Source organism: Theileria annulata, chromosome 4, assembly GCF_000003225.4.
Source record: "Theileria annulata chromosome 4, complete sequence, *** SEQUENCING IN PROGRESS ***".
NCBI classification, from domain to species: domain Eukaryota; phylum Apicomplexa; class Aconoidasida; order Piroplasmida; family Theileriidae; genus Theileria; species Theileria annulata.
The window spans coordinates 739731-761916 of NC_011098.1; the positions used below are offsets into that span (position 1 = coordinate 739731).

The following is a 22186-nucleotide window of genomic DNA, read 5'->3' on the forward strand; positions in this document are numbered from 1 at the left end:
TACATATAATTAGTCCGGGTTGGATTATAGATACCGTTATTTTAACATAATAGTTTTGTTTAATTTAAACTAAACAAAATGTTTTAAATTTGTAAATTATTGTAAAATAGTAGATTTGCTCTACCATATTTTCTTTTTTTGTTTTTACAAATTATTTCCTAAAATGTGTTGATTCTGAATTTCCCTTAAATGCTACCCACTTAGTCTTTTTAAAATTTTAATATGGGAGTCCCAACGTTTTACCGTTGGCTCTGTAACAGATACCCACGTGTGCCCAAGGACGTAATAGATAACTATAATGAAAGGAATCTGGACCTTTCAGACGAAGACGCAATAGGACTGGAATTACTCAAAGATAACCCAAATGGAGAATTTGATAATTTGTACCTGGACATGAACGGAATAATCCACCCGTGCTGTCACCCAGAGAACATGGTTTGTTATATATAATTAATGAAAAATTTTAGGAACAACCTCAGACTGAAGAGTTGATGTTCAACTGCATATTGGACTACCTGGACCGAATATTCTTCATGGTCAGGCCTAGGAAACTAATATATCTGGCCATAGGTAATGTAAACCATGATATAATAATATTTATAGATGGAGTGGCACCAAGAGCAAAGATAAACCAACAGAGAAGTAGACGCTTTAAATCAGCAGCGTTGGCTGATTTAGAGGACGAAACTTACGATACTTTAATTAAGGATTACGAAAAAAGGTACGGAAAGACCAATTTAATAGTAAGGAAAAGCAAGTGGGACAGTAACGTGATAACGCCAGGAACGGAGTTCATGTATAAGTTGTCTGAGAAGTTAATCGAGTACATTGAGGATAGGATTGAAAAGTATGACGCTTGGAAGATAATAGTGGTTATATTCTCAGATAGTAACGTACCAGGAGAAGGAGAACACAAAATCATGAAGTTCATTAGAAACCAAAGACACTGCCCTGATTATGACCCAAACACTAGGCATGTACTTCACGGAATGGATGCGGACCTTATAATGCTAGGGCTTGCTACACATGAACCTAACTTCTTTATACTAAGAGAAATTGTTACATTCTTTAGTAATCCCACCACAAATAACTCGGAAAAGGCTATTGCCAACACAATTGATACTGTTTCAAAGACTCAAAACACTACCCAAAGTAGTGGAGACGTGGAAAAATACATGAAGATGATGAGAGAAAACTGGAAACCATTACAATTTTTGCAGTTGCCAGTGTTGAGAGAGTATCTTTCGCACCAGCTAAGGTTCCCACTGGGATTTGAGAATGGAGAAATGGTCGACTTTGAACGTTGCATAGACGATTTGGTCCTGATGATTTTCTTTTGCGGGAATGATTTCTTGCCGAACCTGCCCTCAATTTCAATTACAGGAGGTTCAATAGACCAGATGCTGCTGCTGTACCAAAAAATCCTGCCAACACTGGAGGACTATTTGTCAGATGAGGGAAGGTTAAACTTTCATACGATAACCCAATTCTTTGAGCTGCTTTCTAAAATCGAAGATGAAACATTTAAAAACATCCACGAATTTAAAATTAAATCACAAAATCGCAGACAAAATGATGATTCGAACAGCAAGGTAACAAATGATAGTGGTGGAAACAGCGAAGCAAACAGTTCAGATAAGGGTGGGGAGGAACGAATAGAGGATAAGTTTATGAAGGAGTTAAAGGAGAAGATGAATTCGTCTAACGTTAAGGATGACGTAAAACTCCCAGTGGATGTGACTTTGAATGACCCAAAGCTTTGGAAAGAGGCATATTATAGAGAAAAGTTTAATTTGGGTGATAAAACCCCAGAGGAAATTGAGAAGTTTGTACAAAAACTGTCTTTCGATTACATTAAGGGGATTTGTTGGGTGTTACAGTACTATTACCAGGGTTGTCCATCATGGTCATGGTACTATAGATATCACTATTCGCCCTTTTGCTCGGATTTAAATTTCTCTGGAATACAATCACCTGAAGATTATAGTTGTGAATCTGTTAAAGATGACGAATCAAATTTAAAGAGAAGACACAACACTTTGGAGACGGGTGTAAAAATGATAAAGTTCGATTTAGATGTACCACTAACACCATTCCAGCAATTAATGGGTGTTATGCCAATTAGGAGTAGCCACTGCATACCAGAGAAACTTAGGACTCTAATGACAGACGTTGATTCACCCTTGAGGGAATTCTATCCAACCAAGTTTAGAGAAGACCCGAACGGTAAGAGGTACAAGTACCAATGGGTGGCTCTTCTTCCATTTATAGATGAAAAAAAACTTCTTAAGCATGTTAAACCAATTGAAGATGAGCTGTCAGAGGAAGAAAAGGTTAGGAACAGGACGTCAAATAATCTAATTAAAATACCTAAATCTAGAAGACAAAAATTTCTAAATAATGTTAACACGATTGTTGGAAAGGATACGGATAGGCCTAATAGTGTATTTGAGCAGTTTGTATGTGAGACTAGTAAGAAACATAGGAGTGTTCTATTACCTGGAGCTAAGATACCGCCAAGAGTTCTTACAGTTCAAGACTTAATGGAGGAGCAAAGGAACAGAGGATTCAACTGTGAAGTAGCAAAGAGAATGATACTCAATATGTTATCATCAAGAAAGGATCCTTATAGCAAAGATCCGCACGGCCAAGTACTTTCTGATACTCAGAGGGATTTTCATCAGTATACCAACAAATATACACCAAATCATTATTCTCCAACACAGTATCCACAATATAATCATGGACAATACCCTCCAAATGACTACAACCAATACAATCAACCATACAAATACCATCATAATAATCCTAATCAATATAACACACATAATCAACCTAGTCAGTATCATCAATACAATGCTAATTATGCCAATAACACTTATGACCCTTATAACCCTAGATATGCAAATGAACAACCTGAATATTCAAGACCAAACTATCACCAAGATAGACAATACCACCATGGAAGATCAAATCAAGATAGACCATATTATCGAGATAGAGATAATCAGGATAGAAGCAGGTTTAACGGTGGATATAAAAGATCCTACAACGAGAAATATTATTAATTTCGTATCCCCGTGACACTTTTACAAATGATTCATATTAAAATAAATTTAGTATCATGAATGATTTTAAACATCAGGAAAAAATATGCAAACTGGTGAAGAAAAGAGAAATTGAAGATTCCATTGATGAAAATATCAAAAAGGAAGATGAATACAAGAGTAATAAGGAAAATCATGAGAATAAAATTAAGAAAGAGGAACAAAGAGCTCAAAACAATGAGAAGAGTACTCGCTTGGAGTATATAACAACATACTCACAAGACTATAAAATAATTGAAATCCCGAAACCGGAACCGAAGCAGAAGATCCAAGAGAGGAAATCAACACCATTTGAAGGTATTACAACATATACACTGGATTATTCACTTAATGCCTGGAAAAACTTCGAAAAAACAACGTAATTTTAGCTGTGTTTGAAATGGATGCTATCATAATAACAAGGAATGCAAGTGGACACATTAAGGACTTACACATTTTTGTAAATTTTGTTTTAAAATTAATTTTTATGTATATGTAATTTAAATAAATAAAAAAATAAACAAAACGGATTGTTTTAGCTAATTAATTAGTTTGATCCCCAATACTGTGTTTTTTTAAAAAATAAAAATAAATGTGAGAATATGATTGTTAAATATTTCTCAATTTCTACAAAATAGATATTTAGTAGTATAAATAATAAAATGAAGAGAATTTAATTATAAAATGTAGCAAAATTTATCAATTTGAATGGATTCTGCCAACTTAGACTTAAGGGTGTTTGAAATCCCAGAAACTCTGGATTGGAGAAGTCTACTGAGACCGCCAGGACCAGATTACATAAAAGTACTAGACGCATCTGAAGCAGAGGATCCCGAAGGATGGACAGAGAATGAAATCAGTTCAGCCTTTCAAACCCTGGGAGAAATAAATTTTAAAAACGTAGGAGAATGCCTAAAGATACTCACTCCGGAAGTATTTATATCAGTCTTTAACCTAAATCGCATTTACTCGAATCTAGAGAAGGATAATCAGATTCTTCTGTGCCAATTCTTGTCAAACTTGTGCCTAAAAATACAAGTGATCCTTGAGGCAATTCCACCAAAACCATATACATCAGATAAAGAAGCCTCAGAAAATATTACATACACACAATTTGTTAATCAATTAGCACATTATAACTCTCAAAATAACCTGGAATCGATAAACACAACAGATAAACCAAGTGGACCAGAAGTTGACTCGAAATTCTCGGGGCTTGTTTTGAGATCTCTGATCAGCGTAAGCGTGTTCCTTTTATGCATGTGCTACAAGTTTGCAACCACATTTGAGAGAAATGAGGAAAAGTCAACGTTCGACATTGTTAAAGAAAAGGGTAAAAGAGGAAGGAAGAGTAAAAAGGAAGAAAAGTCCTCAAAAGTTAATACATTGGCAATAGAGACCCTAATTAACTCTCTTATGACATGTTGTAAATATAACATGAAATACCCCTACGCATCTTGTTACGGAGGCACAAATAGAACATCGGTGCCAATGCTGAGATTGTTATTTGTAAACCTACTCCACACCTTATCTCTGGATGAATCTATCCATTCAACCTCAAAGAACATGGTCCAGTCGATTGCAAAAATAATTCGAGTTAATTTCTCAGCAATGCAAAGCAATAAATCAGGCCACAGTTCATATAACACTAATGTAAACCAAGACGATATTCAAGAAACAGGAAAAACAATTGAAACCTATGAAAATGTAGAAACACCAATGAGAGAAAATGAAGATCTGGTTGACAAAGAAGAGGGCTTGGAGAAAGAAGGTAATGTTGATACGAGCCGAACAATAGATACTGTTTTGGAATCGTTTGACGATGAATGGTTGGGCTTGGTGTTGGATGAGATAAAGAAACCGCACTGTCAAGTTATAGTGGATGTATTGGAACTGCTGAAGGATAGTAATATCCCCAATATAATAGTAAATGAACTCTTTTATAATATTAAGGAAAATTATTCATCACAAATATCTAACACAAATCAGCTAGTCAGCACTCTGGTTCAAAATGAGTTCACAAACATCGGGTTGTTCTTTGAAAAAATGGCGAAAAAGGTGCCGTGTGTAGTTCTGTCAAATATCGGACAACTTAAACAGCTATTTGACGTCCCATGCTATCCACTCAGAAAGTCAATTATGGAGGGAATTAAACTACTCATTATACTCTCAAAGTACTATGACTCAGGTAACGAATCACCCAATTTAAATGAAGATGATGAGGAAAACCGAATGGAACTAGATAGCTATGATGCATTAAATCATTCAAATGATGAAGATAAGTATAAGATGAAGATAAGTAAGTTGTGTTGGAGAAATAGAGAAATGTTGTTGGATATAATAATATCAAGACAATTTGACTGTTACATGTACGCAAGAGCTTGTGTTTTGAAGGTTTTGTATGATATTATAGAAGAAGATGCGCTGCCAGCAAGAAAATATAATTTAGTGGCAGATTTTGCAACAGAAAGGATAATGGACAGAGGGTCACAAGTTAGACAGAAAGCACTTTCACTGGTTTCCCTAATTATAGAAATGCTTACCAACAAAAAATTTATGCTGAAACTAAACACCTCAAATTTGGTTCAAGAACTTAATGTCATAGACAATAACATTAGTAAAGTTAACTTTGCGCTCTCAGAGTTATCAGTTCGGAGATACAGCCTGAGCAGCCATTCTTCCAACAATAGTAGAAGAAACTCTATAGAAAATGATAGCGTCAGCAGGGAAAGGTCACGTAGAGGAAGTTTAAACTTTTCAGACGCTAAGGAATACGATTTTGATCTTGTAATACTAGAATTGAAGACCAGCTTTGGAGGGGACGTGGTAGATAAGTTGGAAGAAATTCAGACTAAACTTGAAATGGCAAGAGAACTTTATTCTGACGCAATTGAGATATCTGAAAGAGTTGAAGAATCACTTGAGCTGTGTAAATCATTACTAAAATCGCCAACTGAAACTGATCAAAGATCTGCAATAAGGTTTATAAGTTCTTCACACCTTCTAGGAGTACAAAAGGCGACACAGATGCTTCCACTAGCCTGGGCACTTTCATGGTCTAATAACCCAAACGTAGTAGAGTCAGTTCTAACTGAGTTTAAAAATGTATACTTCCAAACGGAAGATGACACACTAACAGAGTCATGCATGTTACTAATTAAACTTATAGGAAACACTGATCTAACATGTTTATCATCAGTTGAGAAGATTTTTCAGATTAATCAAACTAAGCAGCGGATTCTAGGCCTTAATTTACTTGACCTTATACCAACGCTGATCAGTATCGCAACTTCAACCTACTCTAACACAGCAAATAGCAAAACCAATCCTCAAGATAATCTGATTTACCGCAATAAAAATCTTTTAAAATGTAAAATATGTCTAAACTTAATTAAAATTATTCTGGCCTCTAACCAGAATAGTAATATTCAGGATTCTTCAAATAAAGATTTAAACGTTAACTCACAAAATGTCAGTAAAGAAATATATGACTCACAAACAAGCTTTAATAGTATTGGAGATCAAATAGTTAACTTTGAAATGGATACAAATTTTGATTTGGGAGTGTTTGAGGAAATTCTAAAAAAGTACGACCTGGATATATTGCTCGAAGTCTCCCAAGTGCTAATTTACTTTGAAAACAGTACCTCAGTCCAGGATTTTATTCATCGCATCCTAAGGTTATTCTTAGGCCATTTTGGAAACTTGAGCCTTTCTTGGTTTGAAACAGCTCAAAGTGTTATTGACTTGACCTTTACCCATATAAAAAATCCACTTTCTCTATGGTCCAGTATTATTAACTATTTATTGTCAGTGTTGGTAAACCCGGATGAATCTGATCAATTAAATGGTTCTGATGGATTAAATGGAAAGAACAAGGGGTCAGGATCTTCAGATTCCACCAAAGAAGTAAGAAAACTGTCCCAATTGATATTTATAACAGGCCATGTAGCGATTAGGAGCATAATTTATATAGAAAGGTTACAAAATGACTTAAAAGCAGCCAGATCGAATACTGAAAGTGAACAATTGGAAAACAACATGGGACTTGCAACAAAAGATGAGATGGAGCGAGAGTTCTTTGATAACGTTCTTGAGAATAAACTGGTGAACGATAATCTCCTCGGAGGAGCAATACTGAAAATCATTATTGAGGCGATTATTAACCCACAGCAGTTTATTCACACAAACTCAAATTTCCATTCTTTCAATTATTTCGATAAGCTGAGTAAAGTTAGTTTTAACCCCAACAAGAATCATAAAACTGTGAATGTTGAAGGAGATAACCATATTGTGAGTGTAGATAATTTGGATAAGGCTGAAATTGACAGTTGTTTGGAGTGCAACATATTGTTTATGTGTAGTGTGATAAGTCTGTGTAAGTTTGCAACCGTTTCAAAGAGCTTTTGTAACATTAAGTTGCCAAACAATAAAACAATAATCCAGACAATTATATCATTATTGCTCCTGGAAATTGATACGACACAAACAAACGGGAATGAACAAGTAACATCTGGCACTGAATTGGCGAAAAATGATTTAAATTCACTCAAGTGTAACCTGTTAATATGTTACGGTGACTTGTTGGTAAGACATCCTAACATAATGGAGCCGATGAACGATTTAGTGTTCAAGTTGTTATCGCACCCAGTGAATATGGTGAGGGAGACTGCAATACTGGTGTTTTCTCACCTGGTAATGAATGACATGATAAAGCCAAAGGGAAAGCTGCTGGACAATGTAATGTTCTTAACTCAGGACAGTGACGATAAAATATCAAACTACGCTAGAGTGTTTCTGAACGAAATACACAGAAAGAACCCAAACACGATATACAACTGCTTCCCTGAAATGTTAACAACTCTCTCCCAACCCTCTGTCACTTATTATAATATCATAGACTCCTACGGAACTGAAGTTTATGGAACTGATGACACAATTGACCACAACAACAGCTTACACGGAATTCAGGTGAACCTCAAAATTTTGAATGAAGTATTTAACTTCGTAAAAAACGACAAGCAGGAGCATTTGGTTGAGAAGATTTGCATGAGGCTTAGTAAGGCGAAGTCAATATTCTCCACAACCTTGTACATCAACGCACTACTCCTGATTAATTATGATGAAAAGAATATAATGAAGCTTTCAAAATCATTGAACTTCATGAGGCAATTACTCTCTGAATCTCAGCCCTTGTTGGCTGCTCTTTCAATAATTCACAAGAGGATAAAATCGAGCAAGGTTCAAAAAATCCAGGGCCAAATAGACATCAAGGAGATTGCAGATGAGATGATAAATAAGGTGAAGTCGATTCTTGGTCAGGGGAAGGCGACCATGCTCATCAGAGCCTCAAAGTACGCTGAGCAGATCATCGAACTGCTTAACAACGGGAATTACACTCAGACCACTTTAAATACACTCTTTGACTCAGAAAACCAGGCCAACCGTGCTAATCAGAAAAAAGTTAAAAAAGAAGCTGGCACTGAACCATCTGACGAGGACACTTCAAGTAATTCTGCAGACTTTGAGGACATTTTCTTTGATGACGAAGCACCAAATATAGGGAAACAAGGCTCATCTGATTCCATGGATACTGTTAAATCTTCGAGCGTCAACGGAGATGAAAAAGAAGTTATCGTTAAAACCAAGAAAAAAAGAGGAAGGAAACCCAAAGCTAGGAAGATTATTGATGAGGATGAAGACGATGAGGATCTGGAGGATAGAATTAGTGAGTTGGATGAAGACGGGATATCCTTAAATTCTCATGAGAATATCCCGAGGAGACGCAGTACGAGAACTAGAGCTGCCAAAATCAAGAATATGGATATGTTTGAAGAATTTTATGAGATGGACGGAATTGAGGACCCAGAGGATGAAATTTAAGAATTAAACCCAAAGGATTTTGATAATCAAGAGGAAGATTGAGAATACTGCTTAGAAGAACAAAATGTGCAGGATAACAAAAAACAAGTAGGGTGGTACTAAACTTCCGAAGGCAGGATTTTAATTTCATTATATATTTTTGTACACATTTATTTATATCTTCTTGTCTGTTAATGTCAGATTCTGAGGAAGACTTATCCATTCCTCAGGACGATTCTGAAGAGGAATTTGACCTCAACGAAGGTAAAGCGAAAAAAAAGGTAATTTCGATTTTTACATAACTTATTTTAGGCTAACAAAAAAACCAAAAAACCTAAAACTAACTCTGCTAAGTCAGAAAAAACCCCAAGAAAGAAAAAAAACGAGGAAAACAATAAAAAGTCCTCTAAAAAGGAAAGTAAATCTAAAGCTGGCAAATCAGATTTAAAAAAGGTTAAAAAAAATAACAAAGAAAAGAAAACTACTAGAAAAAGCAAGCCTAAAGCGCCTAAAGAAAAGACTGTTAAAATTGAACTGAACAGTTCATTCAGTAAGCCAGGCCAAAGGTATATGACTCCTCCACAGGTATTTCAAAACTAACTCTCCCACATATATTAAATACATAATATATATTATGATTAACTACTTTTACATTTTAGGGAGACGGAACTAGAGGATTTTACGAGAGTTTATACGAGGAGAACCCGAATAGCCTAATCGCAATCAAATTTTGTGTAGAATATGGTATTTTTGGTGGTTCTAAGCACGACGAGGTACTTCACAAGTACACTCAGCTGCAAAAGCATGGACATTTCAAGGGCACCTCAGGCGCCATTAAACCCTCTGCTATAACTTTTCTACAAAAACTAAAGACTAACTGATAGAATACTATCAATTCAACTAAAATTTAATCTATGGATTTTATACAAAACTATTTATATAATAATGTATATAGGATTTATTACGTTAAAACATTTTAACAATGTTAGAGGCCAGGGAGTTCCATTCATTCTGGTTAGACTCTATGTGTTCAGAGATATCGAGCGTGTAGTGTAGCAGAATATCCACTGTATTCTGGTCAACTGCCCCGGCATTCGTCCTAATTCTTTGTAGGAAAATGTTTATGAACACGACTCCTGATCTGGTGCTTAGGATCCTCTCAAATCCCTTACACTTTTGCTGGAATGAAATGAGTATGTTAGAGCATCTCTGAAGAGCAGTGTGTCTTCCTTTATTCCCTGTTAGTAGAAACAAGTGCCCAGTTAGGGTAATCCCCTCAATAGCAAATAGGTATAGTCTTGAGTAAGAGTTGAATACATACAAAACATTTTGTATCTTCTCACCATTCGAGACCATTGTTGTACTTTCGGAGGTATTTTCAAAGGCCACCAGTGACTTTAACTGGTGTGGGTTTGTCACCAAGGTGATGAAATCTAGCAGATCTGGAACATTTTCCAAAGCTTTATCTACATTTTGGCAAATCTCAACAAAACAGTCAAGGGAGTTAATAATTGAGCATATTAAAAGGAGTTTATTCTCAATGCCGAACTTGCGGCCGATTTTGGTTGCAAGTAATCTACCTTTGTTAAGTGATAGGATGCCTCTGAAAACCTGATCATCACCTGTTAACATACTGAATAGGTCTCGCAGGTACTCATCTCTGTCCTTTTGCATCTTATCCAGCGCTGAAACATGGTTCATTGGGCATTTTTCTATTTCATTTTCAACGTCACAGAGCACATATAATGTCTCATAACACGTCTCAATTGTCGTTCTGACCTGAGTATCCATGCACACATCTTGAACATTTTCCGATCTTGGAGTATTTGATGAATCACCTCCCAAGTATATCAATTTTCTACCGTGCCTTATTGATGCTGAACTTGCCTTTCCAAACCTCACTGGGCGAGTTTTAGTGGGTTTCGACTCTTCTGTTTTATTATCATCGCTGAGAACCTTAGATTCATCTGCATTCTCTAATTTATCTTCCTTTGGTTGTTTAAGATTGTCGGTTTCATCATGTTTACCTTCATTTTGTCCATCACTGGTTTCTTCCTGTTGTGGGCCTTTTTTAACTCCCAAATGGTACAGGTTCCACTTTCCTGAATAGCTTTGGAGTTTCGGGTCCTTCGAAACCTGGGCTAGTTGGATTCTTAGAATCTTATCAAACTCGTTTGGGTTCATGAAAAACTCTCGTTCATATGTTCTATCATTACGTTCCACGCATCTAACGTGACGTTCAATCGTTCTTTGCGATAATTTAAACCTATCTGACAACTTAACTGCGTTATTGGCTAATTGCTCAACATGGTCTGGTGTAATTTCAAATAAACAAAACTTTTTAATTTTTTCAAGATCGTCTTCCCAAATACGTTCCTCGGGTTCTGTATCTTCGTGAGGTGATGGGCTATGATTTTTTCTCTGTCCATCACGCCTTTTAAAGTTTAAATCTCTTTTGCGTCTGTTTAGATTGGGTTGTTTTAATAAAATGTCAAAATCGCTGAATTTTTGCAAATCTGCATTAACAGGCCGTGTTCTTCTTTTTGGAGCATTTTTTTGTCTCTCTGCCTCTAAAAACGTCTCTGTTGGATCCCAATGGGAATCTTCAATTGCTCCAAAAGTATCATCATTGAGCAAATCGGTATCTTCAACATCGGAATCTGCTAAATTGAGGCATTCTATATCCTCTAAGATCTCTCCAACCACATCATCGTCTAATCCTTGATTTTCGTTATGATGCGATCTATTGTCAAATCTATTCATTTAAAATTATACTAAATCAAAGTCATATTATACTGGAATAATCCACAAATTATTCAAGTCGATTCCCCACAGGTAATATTTAAATATCTTTTGGATTGGTTTTATTTTTATACACATTTGGTTATTTGTGTCTTATTATTCAATGTATATTTAATATAGCAAGAAATGGCTCTTAAATCTGGTGCAAATTATAATATTACTGTCTCTAATTTGTAATAATATTTCACATATTTTAAAATCAATTTATGTATAAATAAGAAGCAAATTATACCAATTTAATGAAAGTATTAACTATTATATAAATTACTTTTTACTACAAAGTTGTGTTTAAACTTGTAATTAATATTTAAATATGAATATATGAGAAATGATTAAAATTACTATTTGTTGTCTTGAATAATTTTAGATTATCAAAATTCATGTTATTATTAAACATTTATTTAGTAGAAGGTTATATATGATAATTGTGTGGTAATGGAATCACCATAGTGAATGAGAACAATAATGACATCTCATACATTATCGAATTTAATATGTTTTGTTTGTATTTTCGTTTTATTTTTTGATGTGTATAAATGTATATTAAATAAACGCAGTTTCGACAATAATGGAACTCAAGAGTCTTGTGTTATTCTTAACCCTATTTTTACTAAACCTTAATCAATACTGCAATGGTAAATTACTGAAACACCATAGCAGGATCGTAAATATATCAAGGGTTCCAGCTCTTCCGAACCCTTCCTTCGTGAGTTTAAATCGCAGCAAAAAAGCAGAACCTAACACACCTCCACAATTAACAGAGTATAGATTAAATAAAAATGTAGTCCTTTCAAAATTACTTGATAAAAGGAACCAAAAACTGGCGTTAGTTGCCAGCGGAACTGTAGTATTTGCAGTGACTTGCTATAAATTTGTTTCTAAAATACTTAATTATTACCTCTACGAACGCTATGCCGTTAAGAACTCGCCTGGAATTGTTAACACAATAGGCCACGTTCTACTGAAAAACACGCCCTACGTGCCATCGAAGACTTTCATGGATAAGGCTTTTAAACCAGTGTTAATGGTCCTGGAAAATACACCTTTCTTAAGAGGCCTGGTTAGACCTGGAATGGAAAGAGTATCAACGAGTTCTGTCATCCAAAACGACACCATAGTTCTAGTGTATATCTACGACGAACTGATCCACCAACAATCGAAGGTATAAATATAGTAGTATATGTAGTTATTTCCCCAATTATCAATTGTTAATTTAAATTTAAGTACACCGTTTATTCATAATTTTGTAGAAGTATGGATTTGACTACATGAGCGTTGTTATGAGTAAATATGAATCACTGAAGAAAAGTGGGAAGAAGGTGGAACTAGTATTGGTAAACCTGTCAAATAAGTGGGACATGAGCTATGACACCTTCAAAGGGCTACCATGCTACTCGGTTCCATTTGGAAACAAGAACCTCAAACATAAAATTGCAAACATGCTCGGACCAAACTCGATACCGACCTTGTTTTTACTAGATTCACAGGGAAATGTGATAAGCGATAACTGCTTGTACCTGCTGTACAAGTGGTCCAACAACTTCCCATGGCCGAATGTAAAGTTCATGGACTACTTGCCAGACAAACTCTACAACAGCGCAAACGAACCCGTTCCAAAGAGCAGCCTCTACGGAAAGATTGTGGGAGTTTACCTGGATAGCGGGAACCCTGAAGTGAGTCAAAAGCTCAGAAGCAAGCTGAAGGAACTTTACGAGTTCATGAACAAGGCAACTGACGGCAATTTCGAGCTTGTGACCCTTAAATACTGCACAAAGAGGAACGAATTTGACGATTTCCTCAAGGGGAACCACCCCTCGTGGTTAAATTTGGGTTTTGACGAGGTGACCACTAGCGTGCTGTTGGTCAACACCTTTGGAATGAACGAGTTTGTGTCAAACGTAGTTCTTTTGGACCAACAGGGAGACGTGTACACAAAGTTTGGGATGTTTGCACTTGACAAGAATCTTCACCAGAGCTTGCTTAACGGGCTCCTGAAGGGAGCAGTCCGTGTGAAAGATGGGGAATTGGCACACTGCCACCTAATGAACAGGCCAATAATAGTAGTGTTGGCAGATAAAAAAGATCCCAAGGGCTTGGAGGACTTAACAACTGAGTTAAACAAGGCCTTTTTGGCCCATAAAAGAAAACGTAGAGGACAGGAGTTCGAGTTCTTGGTTCTAAATGAAAAGAAACCGTGCGAGCAGACAAGAAAATTTTTAAGACTTGATGATAAAACACTGATGGTATTACCACTATTTATTTTCATTTAGTAACTATTTAACAATGATTTAGATTGCTGTAAGTCCATTTAATAAGCTATTGAAGTTTAAGGGAGGCGAACTGAATGAAACTAGTGTTCTAAAATTCATAGATGACTACTATAACTCCTTCTAATGTTGTTAATACTATGTACACTTTAAAAATTAAAATTAGATTAGGTCAGGTGGTTGGGAGAGTTGTGAAATGCCGATTTTAATACAAAACTAAAAATAAAATGTAGTTCAGCAGATTTTAATAACAAAGTCTATGTAAAGATGTAAATTTGATACGCTTTTGCGATGAGAGTGTCTATATCTTTAATGCACCAGTTGGAGGTAGGGAGCTGTTGTAGAAATAGCAAACAATGTTGATAGTCCATTGACCTCAGCTGCTCGGACCAATAGCACAGAAATGCCACTGACACGTACTCATGGAATGTTACCATCCCGTTCCTGATTTCTGAAATGTACGTGTCCCATAGCCTTATCGAGCAATCGGTGGGAATTTCACGAATCAGCATACAGTTCATCCAGCGGAATGGGAACTGCATGAAGTCGACATTTAGGTCCTCCAAATGTTTGTATAGTTCATAATCTATTCTTTTAACCAAATCGCACAGTCTTTTTAAGGACCTATATACCCCTGGCTGATTCTCAGTATAATTTTCCTATCCATATATTATAGTTTTAATAATTAGTAATTAAAATATGTAAAACAAACTATTAGTTCAGATAATATTCTCGAAAGGCAAAAGAAAGAATCTGCCTCTATTTCTGACAAACTATCATCACTCAGTAGTGATATATCATCGATGCTGATATTGAATTCTAACATTAATTTAGTTTGAGTTTATTAATATCTATTATAAAATTTAAAAAATACTGTTAATGTATGGCCGTAGAAATACAATGATAAATAACGTCAAAAGATCATTAATGCCCTGACAATTATGACTTGAAACAAAATACCTGGACGTATCCGCTGTCTGGGTTCAAGCAGCTCCACACAAACAGGATCCTCTCCATGCAGTCCTGCAGTCTTTTGTATTTGAAGATCTTAAATGACGGGTTAGTCCTAGGCAAATCAACTCTTATCTGTAATTGTTTTAATAAAATTAATATAAATGATGGAATTAACTGTAGTTCATAGATAGGAATTCAATAGCAAGTACCTGCTTAAGTATATTCATTTCATGGTCAGAGAAATTATCTTTATAATAATATTTCTAAAAAATTTAATAAATACTAAAACGAACAGAACACATATTAAAATAGCCCTTCCGTTTTTGCGATAACAAATCACTTCTTTCAGATTTTACACAACTTAGATAACCCTGAAGATCATTTAAGGAATAACAAGTTACCAAAACAATCCTCCATGAGTCAGACCTGTAAAATAAAGGACAGTGGTCTGGAATACCAAGCCAAAGAAAACTTGAAAGTTCATCTAAAATTTGATAAACTTGGCTTAAAATATAATAAAAGATAATTAAGAAGGCTGAAGAAATACCTATATCAGAAGTTGGAGCCAAAAGAAGTAATCCTAGACGTTTTAAGCGATCAGTTAATTTTCTGGATTTAGAAGAGCCGTCCCATCTGCTTGTAGCCTTGTCCTTTTCTGAGAAATCGTCGCTACTGCATGAAGTAAGACTCATTATACTAATCCCCTGCTTATCCACACATCATGACCAATCTAATCTACTAAATATTACATAATTACTAGTAATTATGGGAATTAAGCCAAAATAAAAAATATATAATTAAAAAAGTGATTTTTGCCTTAGTAAAAATGTGTGGATGAATTAAAGTAAATTCAAATTAAAAATAATTTTTTCCATTTGTTTTATTTGTTATTTTATTTTAAAATGTAATAATAAATGGATTTAAGCCACAGAACTCCTTTATTATCCGAATCGATACCAGATATAGACGTTCTCGAGCATGTCGTTTCTTCATTCGGTCATTCACTTGACGTTGTGATTAAAACTAACTTTAAACCTGCCAAAACAAATGATGATAATGCGCCGTCATCCTCAGAAGCAGTTTCTTCAGACTCATCCTCAACTAAGAACCAAAAACTCGCGGCTATTTTCTCTCGCCAGTGGCTCTCAGGTGTTCTGGCCACTTTATCTCAGAAGTTATCTGAAGATTCCCACGCCACTGATAGAACAGACACAATTCCTGTGCCTTCCGAGCCCCAATTTGTTGATGATGATATGGACATTCAGAACATTGATGAACTAGGGGTGTATGTCGAGAACGCCAAGGTGTGTGGAAATGGGCAAATCGAAGTTAATTATGACCTTCTCGAGACGGAATCTGTTAGTCAAACGAGGCCTAAGTTGAAGGCACAGCAACTAATGCAGTTGATTCTCCAGGGTAAAAATACCGAATGGTCTCTTCAAAAGAAACTTGAAAATTTTTGGAAAACTAGCCCAGGGCTACTCCTACACGTCTTGTCAAATGAAGAATCGTCAGAACTATCTAAAGATTTGGATAGTGTAAGAAGTGAAGAAAAGCGTGAAACGGTATCAATTGATGACGAGTCGATGGAAATTCTAAATAATTTATTTAATAAACATGAACAGGAGGACTCAGGTGACTTGGAGGAGTACCTGGTGAATAACCCTAAGGTTTTAGTGGATGTGGGCAGCAAACTAGGTTTGGTTGGAGTCGATCGTCTGGTAGAGCTCTTTAACAAATTAAAAAAGGAAGTTGTTCACGTCAACAAGATGGCTAAGTTTTTCACAAAACTCGTTTTAGATCTTGAGAATAATCACACAAATTCTAGCGCGTAACTAAGTGTATAAATACTAATGATTAGAGTTTAATATATTAGGTAGAGATCATGTAACCTCTGCCGTCTTCTCTGTGAAGGAACCACTTATTTGTGGACTTGTACTGTATTTTAACATTTCGCATCTAAATTTTTTATTAAAAATATGTGTAAATTAAATATTTAACTGAAAAGAGAATAGGTGTTTTAATTACCTGGTTTAGGTCAGGTAGTATGTTGATTGGTTTTAGTTTAATGGACTTGAGTTCCTTGTTAGTATTTGAGAGCAGTGACCCGATGAGTCCCGACGAGGAACACTAAAAAAAGATATTAAATAATGGAAATACCTTCCAAACCATAAATGCTGGGATTTGGTTATAGTAGGCTGCAATTAAGTTACCATTTGATCCAAAGGCTATACAAGCAATTTGGCCTACAAAGGCATATATAAATATTTAATATAATTTAAAAATTTTTTTGAGAGTATTGTATATAACATATGTGTATGAAAATACTTTGACTGCCAATGAACATTCTCCACTTTGTGGCTGTTCTAATGTCATAAATAATTACGTGACCCGACTGAGATCCCACGGCAAATCTCTGCGTATCCTGGTGAAAGTCAACCATTGGAACATTCTTGACCATATAGAACAAGGCGTTTGTGGCTGGCTTCAATAACAACACTCTAAACAACATTATATTGTGGAAAAAAGAAAGAATGTAATAAAAATATTATAGAATGTAAGAAATACCTAATATTATAGTCGAGGGGGTCTAAGCACTTGATGACGATGCTAACAATGTCAGCTAGGTACGTGAAACTGAGTTCAACATAATTCTCCATGAAATCAACTATTAGATTCAACGCACTAATTATGGCCTTGTTGCTCAATTTCCTCTTCCTAAAGAATTTTAAAACAAATTTCTAGTGTTGTTTACGGAGGTAACTAGCTGAATAGAGAGTACTTTACGATCCACCCAATGATGTACAATGCAAGAGAAGTATCTTGACTGCATGAAACCAGCAGAATCTTAGTCCACGACTTGTCTCTCAGTACGTGATAATGATGAAATGCATACAAAATGAAGTATGCTGTATCGATTGACGATATCTAAGAATTAATATTTAGGGTTTCCAAAGTTTATCTGTGTAAATAGTAGATGGCTTACATTGGTGATATGGGTGCTTTGTCTAAACAGTGTCGAGTATTTAGTATGTCGAATTTGATCTGGGAGAATTGAATGCTTCGAAAAGTTGGACAGGTTCCACACGACTCCGAACCCTTGTTCGAACACATTCAAGAGAAAACCTTTAACGTCAAAATTCTTAGTACTTTTTAGCACAGACCCGTTACCTTTTTTGTTTCCCTTTAAAGTTTTTGTAAACTCGCTATTCTCCTCCAAACTCAGTAGCTTCGTTAATAAGAGCTTAAACACGTATGATGACAGGGAATAACATTTTATGCCTAAATATTTCCAAATTTTAGTGTAAAATTAATTAAATACAAATTTATATAAATTTATGTAGGTGAAACCTAGTCTGATTGATGACTTGAGTGAGTAAATAAAATTTTCAACTGAGATTAATGAGAGTAGAATTATCGACTGGTCTTCATAAATGTTCTAAACAATGTGTTAGATTAAGATTCCATTACCTTTAAATTCTTAATCGGCTGTGTAAACTCAGTGTCTGATTTCGTTTTATGGCATGAGCCACAGCTGGTACCAAAGGTAAAAACTGTGAAATTGCAGTCACAGATGTGGATTTGAGGCAGGTTTGCCTTACCATTCAACTTAAAGGACTGGGAAACATGTATATTTGCCAGTGCTCTTGAGACGTGTAAATCAATTTCCTCCTTTTCAATTACCTTCAAATAGCTTTGTAAGAACCAGAAAACTTTATCAAGTGAGTTTACGCGTTCTGTATTCATCATTATGTTGATAATAAGCCAGACATCCACATTATTTGCTCCAAAATCTTTAAAGGGGTAAGAAGTTAAACTCATGCTCACGTCATCGATACTATACTTCCTTGTGTTAGCATTTTTAAACTCCTTTGCAGAGATATTATCGCATATTTTGGACAGGAATTGCTTGTAAAACATGTTACAGGTTAGCATATACCTACTGTTAACTCCATCATCAGTGGTGTTAAGGGAGCTATTTATACGGTTTGAAGGACTACAATCCACCATAGATTCTGTCGTACGTTTCTTAATCAGGTTATAAACCCGTTCATTAAAGCTCACTCCAAGTGGTATTGTTAAACTTCCATTTGGTATTCCCAAATAACAGAAAATTGAATCCTTCGAGAGAGTCAAAAAATCAATTCTATTATTCTCAGCGTCCAGCAAATACTCAAGTGGCAATATAATAAAAGGAATTGAACAGTTTGTTACATCACACTCAGAGTGGTTGCATTCTGTTGGACAAATTGCACTCCTTTTAATCGAGTTTATGCATATTTTACTGGCATTAATATCCTCTGGAACTCCAACCATCTCACTACTATCATCCTTTAGCCTATTTGTTCCATTATCAATATTTGACTGTGAAAATTGAAGGACTAAGTTAGAGAGGAAAAGGTTCGATGAGATCCTCTTTTTATACTTTTCAGAAAACAGTGACAGTGAGGAATAATAGTTGGGTATTTTTAACTCCTGTGATTCGCAGGTATCGGAGTTGAAGTTTAAAAAAACTGAGAGTGCGTCTGATATTGTTATGTTATTGATATCCTTAGTATTATTTGACGAGCTAGTATCTGTGCTGGTTGAAAAAATAGCTTGCCTATATAGTGACAGGTACGGAAACTTTGAAATGAAATCACCTGTGCTTAGCCTCCAAATAAGCACGTTTGTACTCGTTAGAATTAAGAGCAGGTCTCTATTCTTATCAAGCACTAGTCTGTCTATACAAATATTTGATAATTGATACTTGGAGTTGATGCGGTAAATTCCTTTCAGGTTCTTTAAATATATAAAGAAGTTTGACAGCTGCAAGTCTGTTAGACAGTTTGATGCTGGGTCGGAAAGTCCAAAATCATTTTCCACTTGAATTGAATCACTTTTATATATCGACTCGTCATCGATTTCGATTTTGTTGTGGTCTGAACTATCTGACTTTTTGGAACTTTTGTTTATTTCGTGAATGTTAAATATTACCAAATATCCTTCAGCGTCGATTGTGGCAAAATTTGTCGGCAACTCCACCAGCTCTGATGCATTTTCTCCTAATAAACTATGTACGTTATGGATTGATCTTATTTTTGAAAAATGTACTGCGTTTATATAAAATTTTACTCTCAAACTACGGATTGAGTATACCAGCACCGACGTCTCAAATCCTAACACTATATATTCACAGGTACTGTGCATTATTCTAACACCACTGGTCTTTTCCAACTCATTCATTTTTGAGTTGAATGAACTAAAGGAACCGGATCTTGCATTAAAACGATGTAAATATTCGTTTATCGCGTCAGTAAGTATAAATGGTGTGAACTTCCATGTCCTGTTAATGTTATTAACAATGTACAAAAATAGGGTCGGCGGTGTCATAATCTCTGTTTTAAAGGTTTTGAGATGATTCACTATTAAATCTCCGTTCGAATATAAGTCGAACTTGGTCAAATTACCTGACCTATCAGCCAAACATGTGAATTTGACTTTAGTATAATTGGGATGATTAGTCCAGTTAATCTTCTGAACCTCCCAATCATTCAATCCATTTTTGCTATAATACACATTCTTATCAAATGAAAATAAGTACAAATCTTCAAAGTTATCACTTTCTTCTCTATGATTATGATAAATCACATAACTTTTCTCTGAGTTAAATCGAGATGTTGGGAAGTTTATGGATTCTTTCATAGGTTCAAAATGTCTATTGTTACCTTTTGGGACTATGAAAAACTTCATTTTCCCACTCTTTAGCCAGGAACATAACACCGTTTGACTTCTGAATTTAATGCAGTCTAGTCCTAGCCATTTATTCTTAGTGCTAAAATCATCGTCTGAAAAGCTTAATATTTCAGCTGTTCTTGTTAGCTCATGTGCTTCATAAAACCACACCAAAATTCGGTATCCGACCATCAATAACAAATAATTCCCTATTACGCATAGTTCACCCGGATCATTCTCCAACTCATAAATATACTCTCTTATTGTGGGCTTCTTTACGTGCCCCCTTGTAAATTTACAGTTTGTATTATTTATACTATTAGTAACCTTATTATTAGCCATCTTGTTATCAATGGTTCCAGGTTTATTATTGGCGGGTCCACCATTTACTGTAGAGTGTGAATTGTTGTGATTGATTATAGGAACTGTAATTTGGTGTATGGTATCCCATTCAGTTATGACTTTAACTGGCCCATTGAAACTCGGTTCACTTGATTTGTGCGATAATATAGAATGCGTTAAGTCCCACACCAGCATCTCGTTGTTATTGGTTATTGCCACAAATATTATAATTCTACTTCCGTCTTGATCTACATTATTAAACTCATTACGACCTTCTCTATTATTGTCTTTTAAAACTCCGTTTTTAATTTTAATTCTTGGAAAGGAATTACACGATGTTGTTAAAATCTTGGGGCTGGTGTCAGATGTTTCAGAGGTTCCACTGAAATCAGATTTTTGTTCATCAGACGAATTTGTTTCTATACTTCTCGCACCTTTCTCTTTGTTCAAAACTAGTTTGTTATTAATATCCAATGTCTCAATAAGCTTTATGTTCCAAATGTCGATGACATTAACCTTTGAATCACCGACGGTGGCTATAAATCTGCGATCTGGTAGCACTTTAATACTTCGGATAGGGAATGGCGGGCCTCTAATTCTATGTAAACATCTGTAACTACTGAGTGACCAGATGCACAGGCTACTGTCTTCGTGTAACCCTAAAAGAATATCCTCACCGATTTCTACAGAGTTGAAACCTCTTGAAGAGTCCTTGTTAAGGTTTAGCGATGACGTATAATTTGAGCCTATTGCGAACTCTACTTGAATTACAGGAAAAGCAACTGAGTTATTATTTGACACTAGCATAAAAATTGGGACCAGTTTTAACTTATGTTTCCTTTCATATTTTTCCTTGAACCTGGTCAAAGAAATGTTGTGGTTCACATCGAAAGAATCTTCAGGATTTATTTTCCAAAGTACAACGACTCCTTGTTCAGTTCCTGTGGCTAATATATTCAAATGATTGTTTATTGACCCACATCTAACATCAAATTTTGTTTCTGCGCTGGGCATGAAACACATGGCTGTGTTAATGCAGTTCTTATCCATACTGCGATATATTATTCTGATTTATTAAAATTACATTTCCATTTTGTTTTTATTGAAATTAATAGATTGTAGAACGATATTCCAGGTCTAGCAACTTGTTTACTCAGA

At 35.4% G+C, this 22186-nt stretch overlaps 8 protein-coding genes across 8 annotated transcripts, besides 3 other annotated features; 5 read left to right on the forward strand and 3 right to left on the reverse strand.

The window, feature by feature from the left end:
- Nucleotides 1–222: 222 nt before the first annotated feature.
- Nucleotides 223–3068, forward strand: TA08085 (exoribonuclease (XRN family member), putative; the record flags this gene model as incomplete). Its single annotated transcript, XM_947943.1, has 2 exons — nt 223–435; nt 468–3068. The coding sequence occupies 2 exons, from the start codon at nt 223–225 to the stop codon at nt 3066–3068; spliced, it is 2814 nt and encodes a 937-aa protein (XP_953036.1).
- Nucleotides 3069–3794: 726 nt separating this feature from the next.
- Nucleotides 3795–8969, forward strand: TA08090 (condensin subunit, putative; the record flags this gene model as incomplete). Its single annotated transcript, XM_947944.1, has 1 exon — nt 3795–8969. The coding sequence occupies one exon, from the start codon at nt 3795–3797 to the stop codon at nt 8967–8969; it is 5175 nt and encodes a 1724-aa protein (XP_953037.1).
- Nucleotides 8970–9142: 173 nt separating this feature from the next.
- On the forward strand, nt 9143–9829 carry TA08095 (uncharacterized protein; the record flags this gene model as incomplete). Its single annotated transcript, XM_947945.1, has 3 exons — nt 9143–9229; nt 9261–9533; nt 9608–9829. 3 exons carry the CDS (start codon nt 9143–9145, stop codon nt 9827–9829), a joined length of 582 nt encoding a protein of 193 aa, XP_953038.1.
- Nucleotides 9830–9914: 85 nt separating this feature from the next.
- TA08100 (uncharacterized protein) lies at nt 9915–11711 on the reverse strand (the record flags this gene model as incomplete). The annotated part of the gene is made up of 1 exon (XM_947946.1): nt 9915–11711. One exon carries the CDS (start codon nt 11709–11711, stop codon nt 9915–9917), a length of 1797 nt encoding a protein of 598 aa, XP_953039.1.
- A 607-nt stretch (nt 11712–12318) lies between these two features.
- Nucleotides 12319–12387: a sequence feature (Signal peptide predicted for TA08105 by SignalP 2.0 HMM (Signal peptide probability 0.994, signal anchor probability 0.000) with cleavage site probability 0.607 between residues 23 and 24).
- TA08105 (uncharacterized protein) lies at nt 12319–14144 on the forward strand (the record flags this gene model as incomplete). Its single annotated transcript, XM_947947.1, has 3 exons — nt 12319–12912; nt 13001–13993; nt 14043–14144. 3 exons carry the CDS (start codon nt 12319–12321, stop codon nt 14142–14144), a joined length of 1689 nt encoding a protein of 562 aa, XP_953040.1.
- Nucleotides 14145–14274: 130 nt separating this feature from the next.
- TA08110 (uncharacterized protein) lies at nt 14275–15663 on the reverse strand (the record flags this gene model as incomplete). Its single annotated transcript, XM_947948.1, has 6 exons — nt 14275–14676; nt 14730–14836; nt 14892–14949; nt 14978–15103; nt 15181–15234; nt 15265–15663. The coding sequence occupies 6 exons, from the start codon at nt 15661–15663 to the stop codon at nt 14275–14277; spliced, it is 1146 nt and encodes a 381-aa protein (XP_953041.1).
- Nucleotides 15487–15555: a sequence feature (1 probable transmembrane helix predicted for TA08110 by TMHMM2.0 at aa 37-59).
- Nucleotides 15505–15663: a sequence feature (Signal anchor predicted for TA08110 by SignalP 2.0 HMM (Signal peptide probability 0.000, signal anchor probability 0.954) with cleavage site probability 0.000 between residues 53 and 54).
- Nucleotides 15664–15885: 222 nt separating this feature from the next.
- Nucleotides 15886–16806, forward strand: TA08115 (uncharacterized protein; the record flags this gene model as incomplete). Its single annotated transcript, XM_947949.1, has 1 exon — nt 15886–16806. One exon carries the CDS (start codon nt 15886–15888, stop codon nt 16804–16806), a length of 921 nt encoding a protein of 306 aa, XP_953042.1.
- Nucleotides 16807–16942: 136 nt separating this feature from the next.
- Nucleotides 16943–22078, reverse strand: TA08120 (uncharacterized protein; the record flags this gene model as incomplete). Its single annotated transcript, XM_947950.1, has 8 exons — nt 16943–17101; nt 17132–17217; nt 17300–17472; nt 17540–17689; nt 17754–17899; nt 17958–18253; nt 18323–18410; nt 18443–22078. The coding sequence occupies 8 exons, from the start codon at nt 22076–22078 to the stop codon at nt 16943–16945; spliced, it is 4734 nt and encodes a 1577-aa protein (XP_953043.1).
- Between the last annotated feature and the right edge of the window lie 108 nt (nt 22079–22186).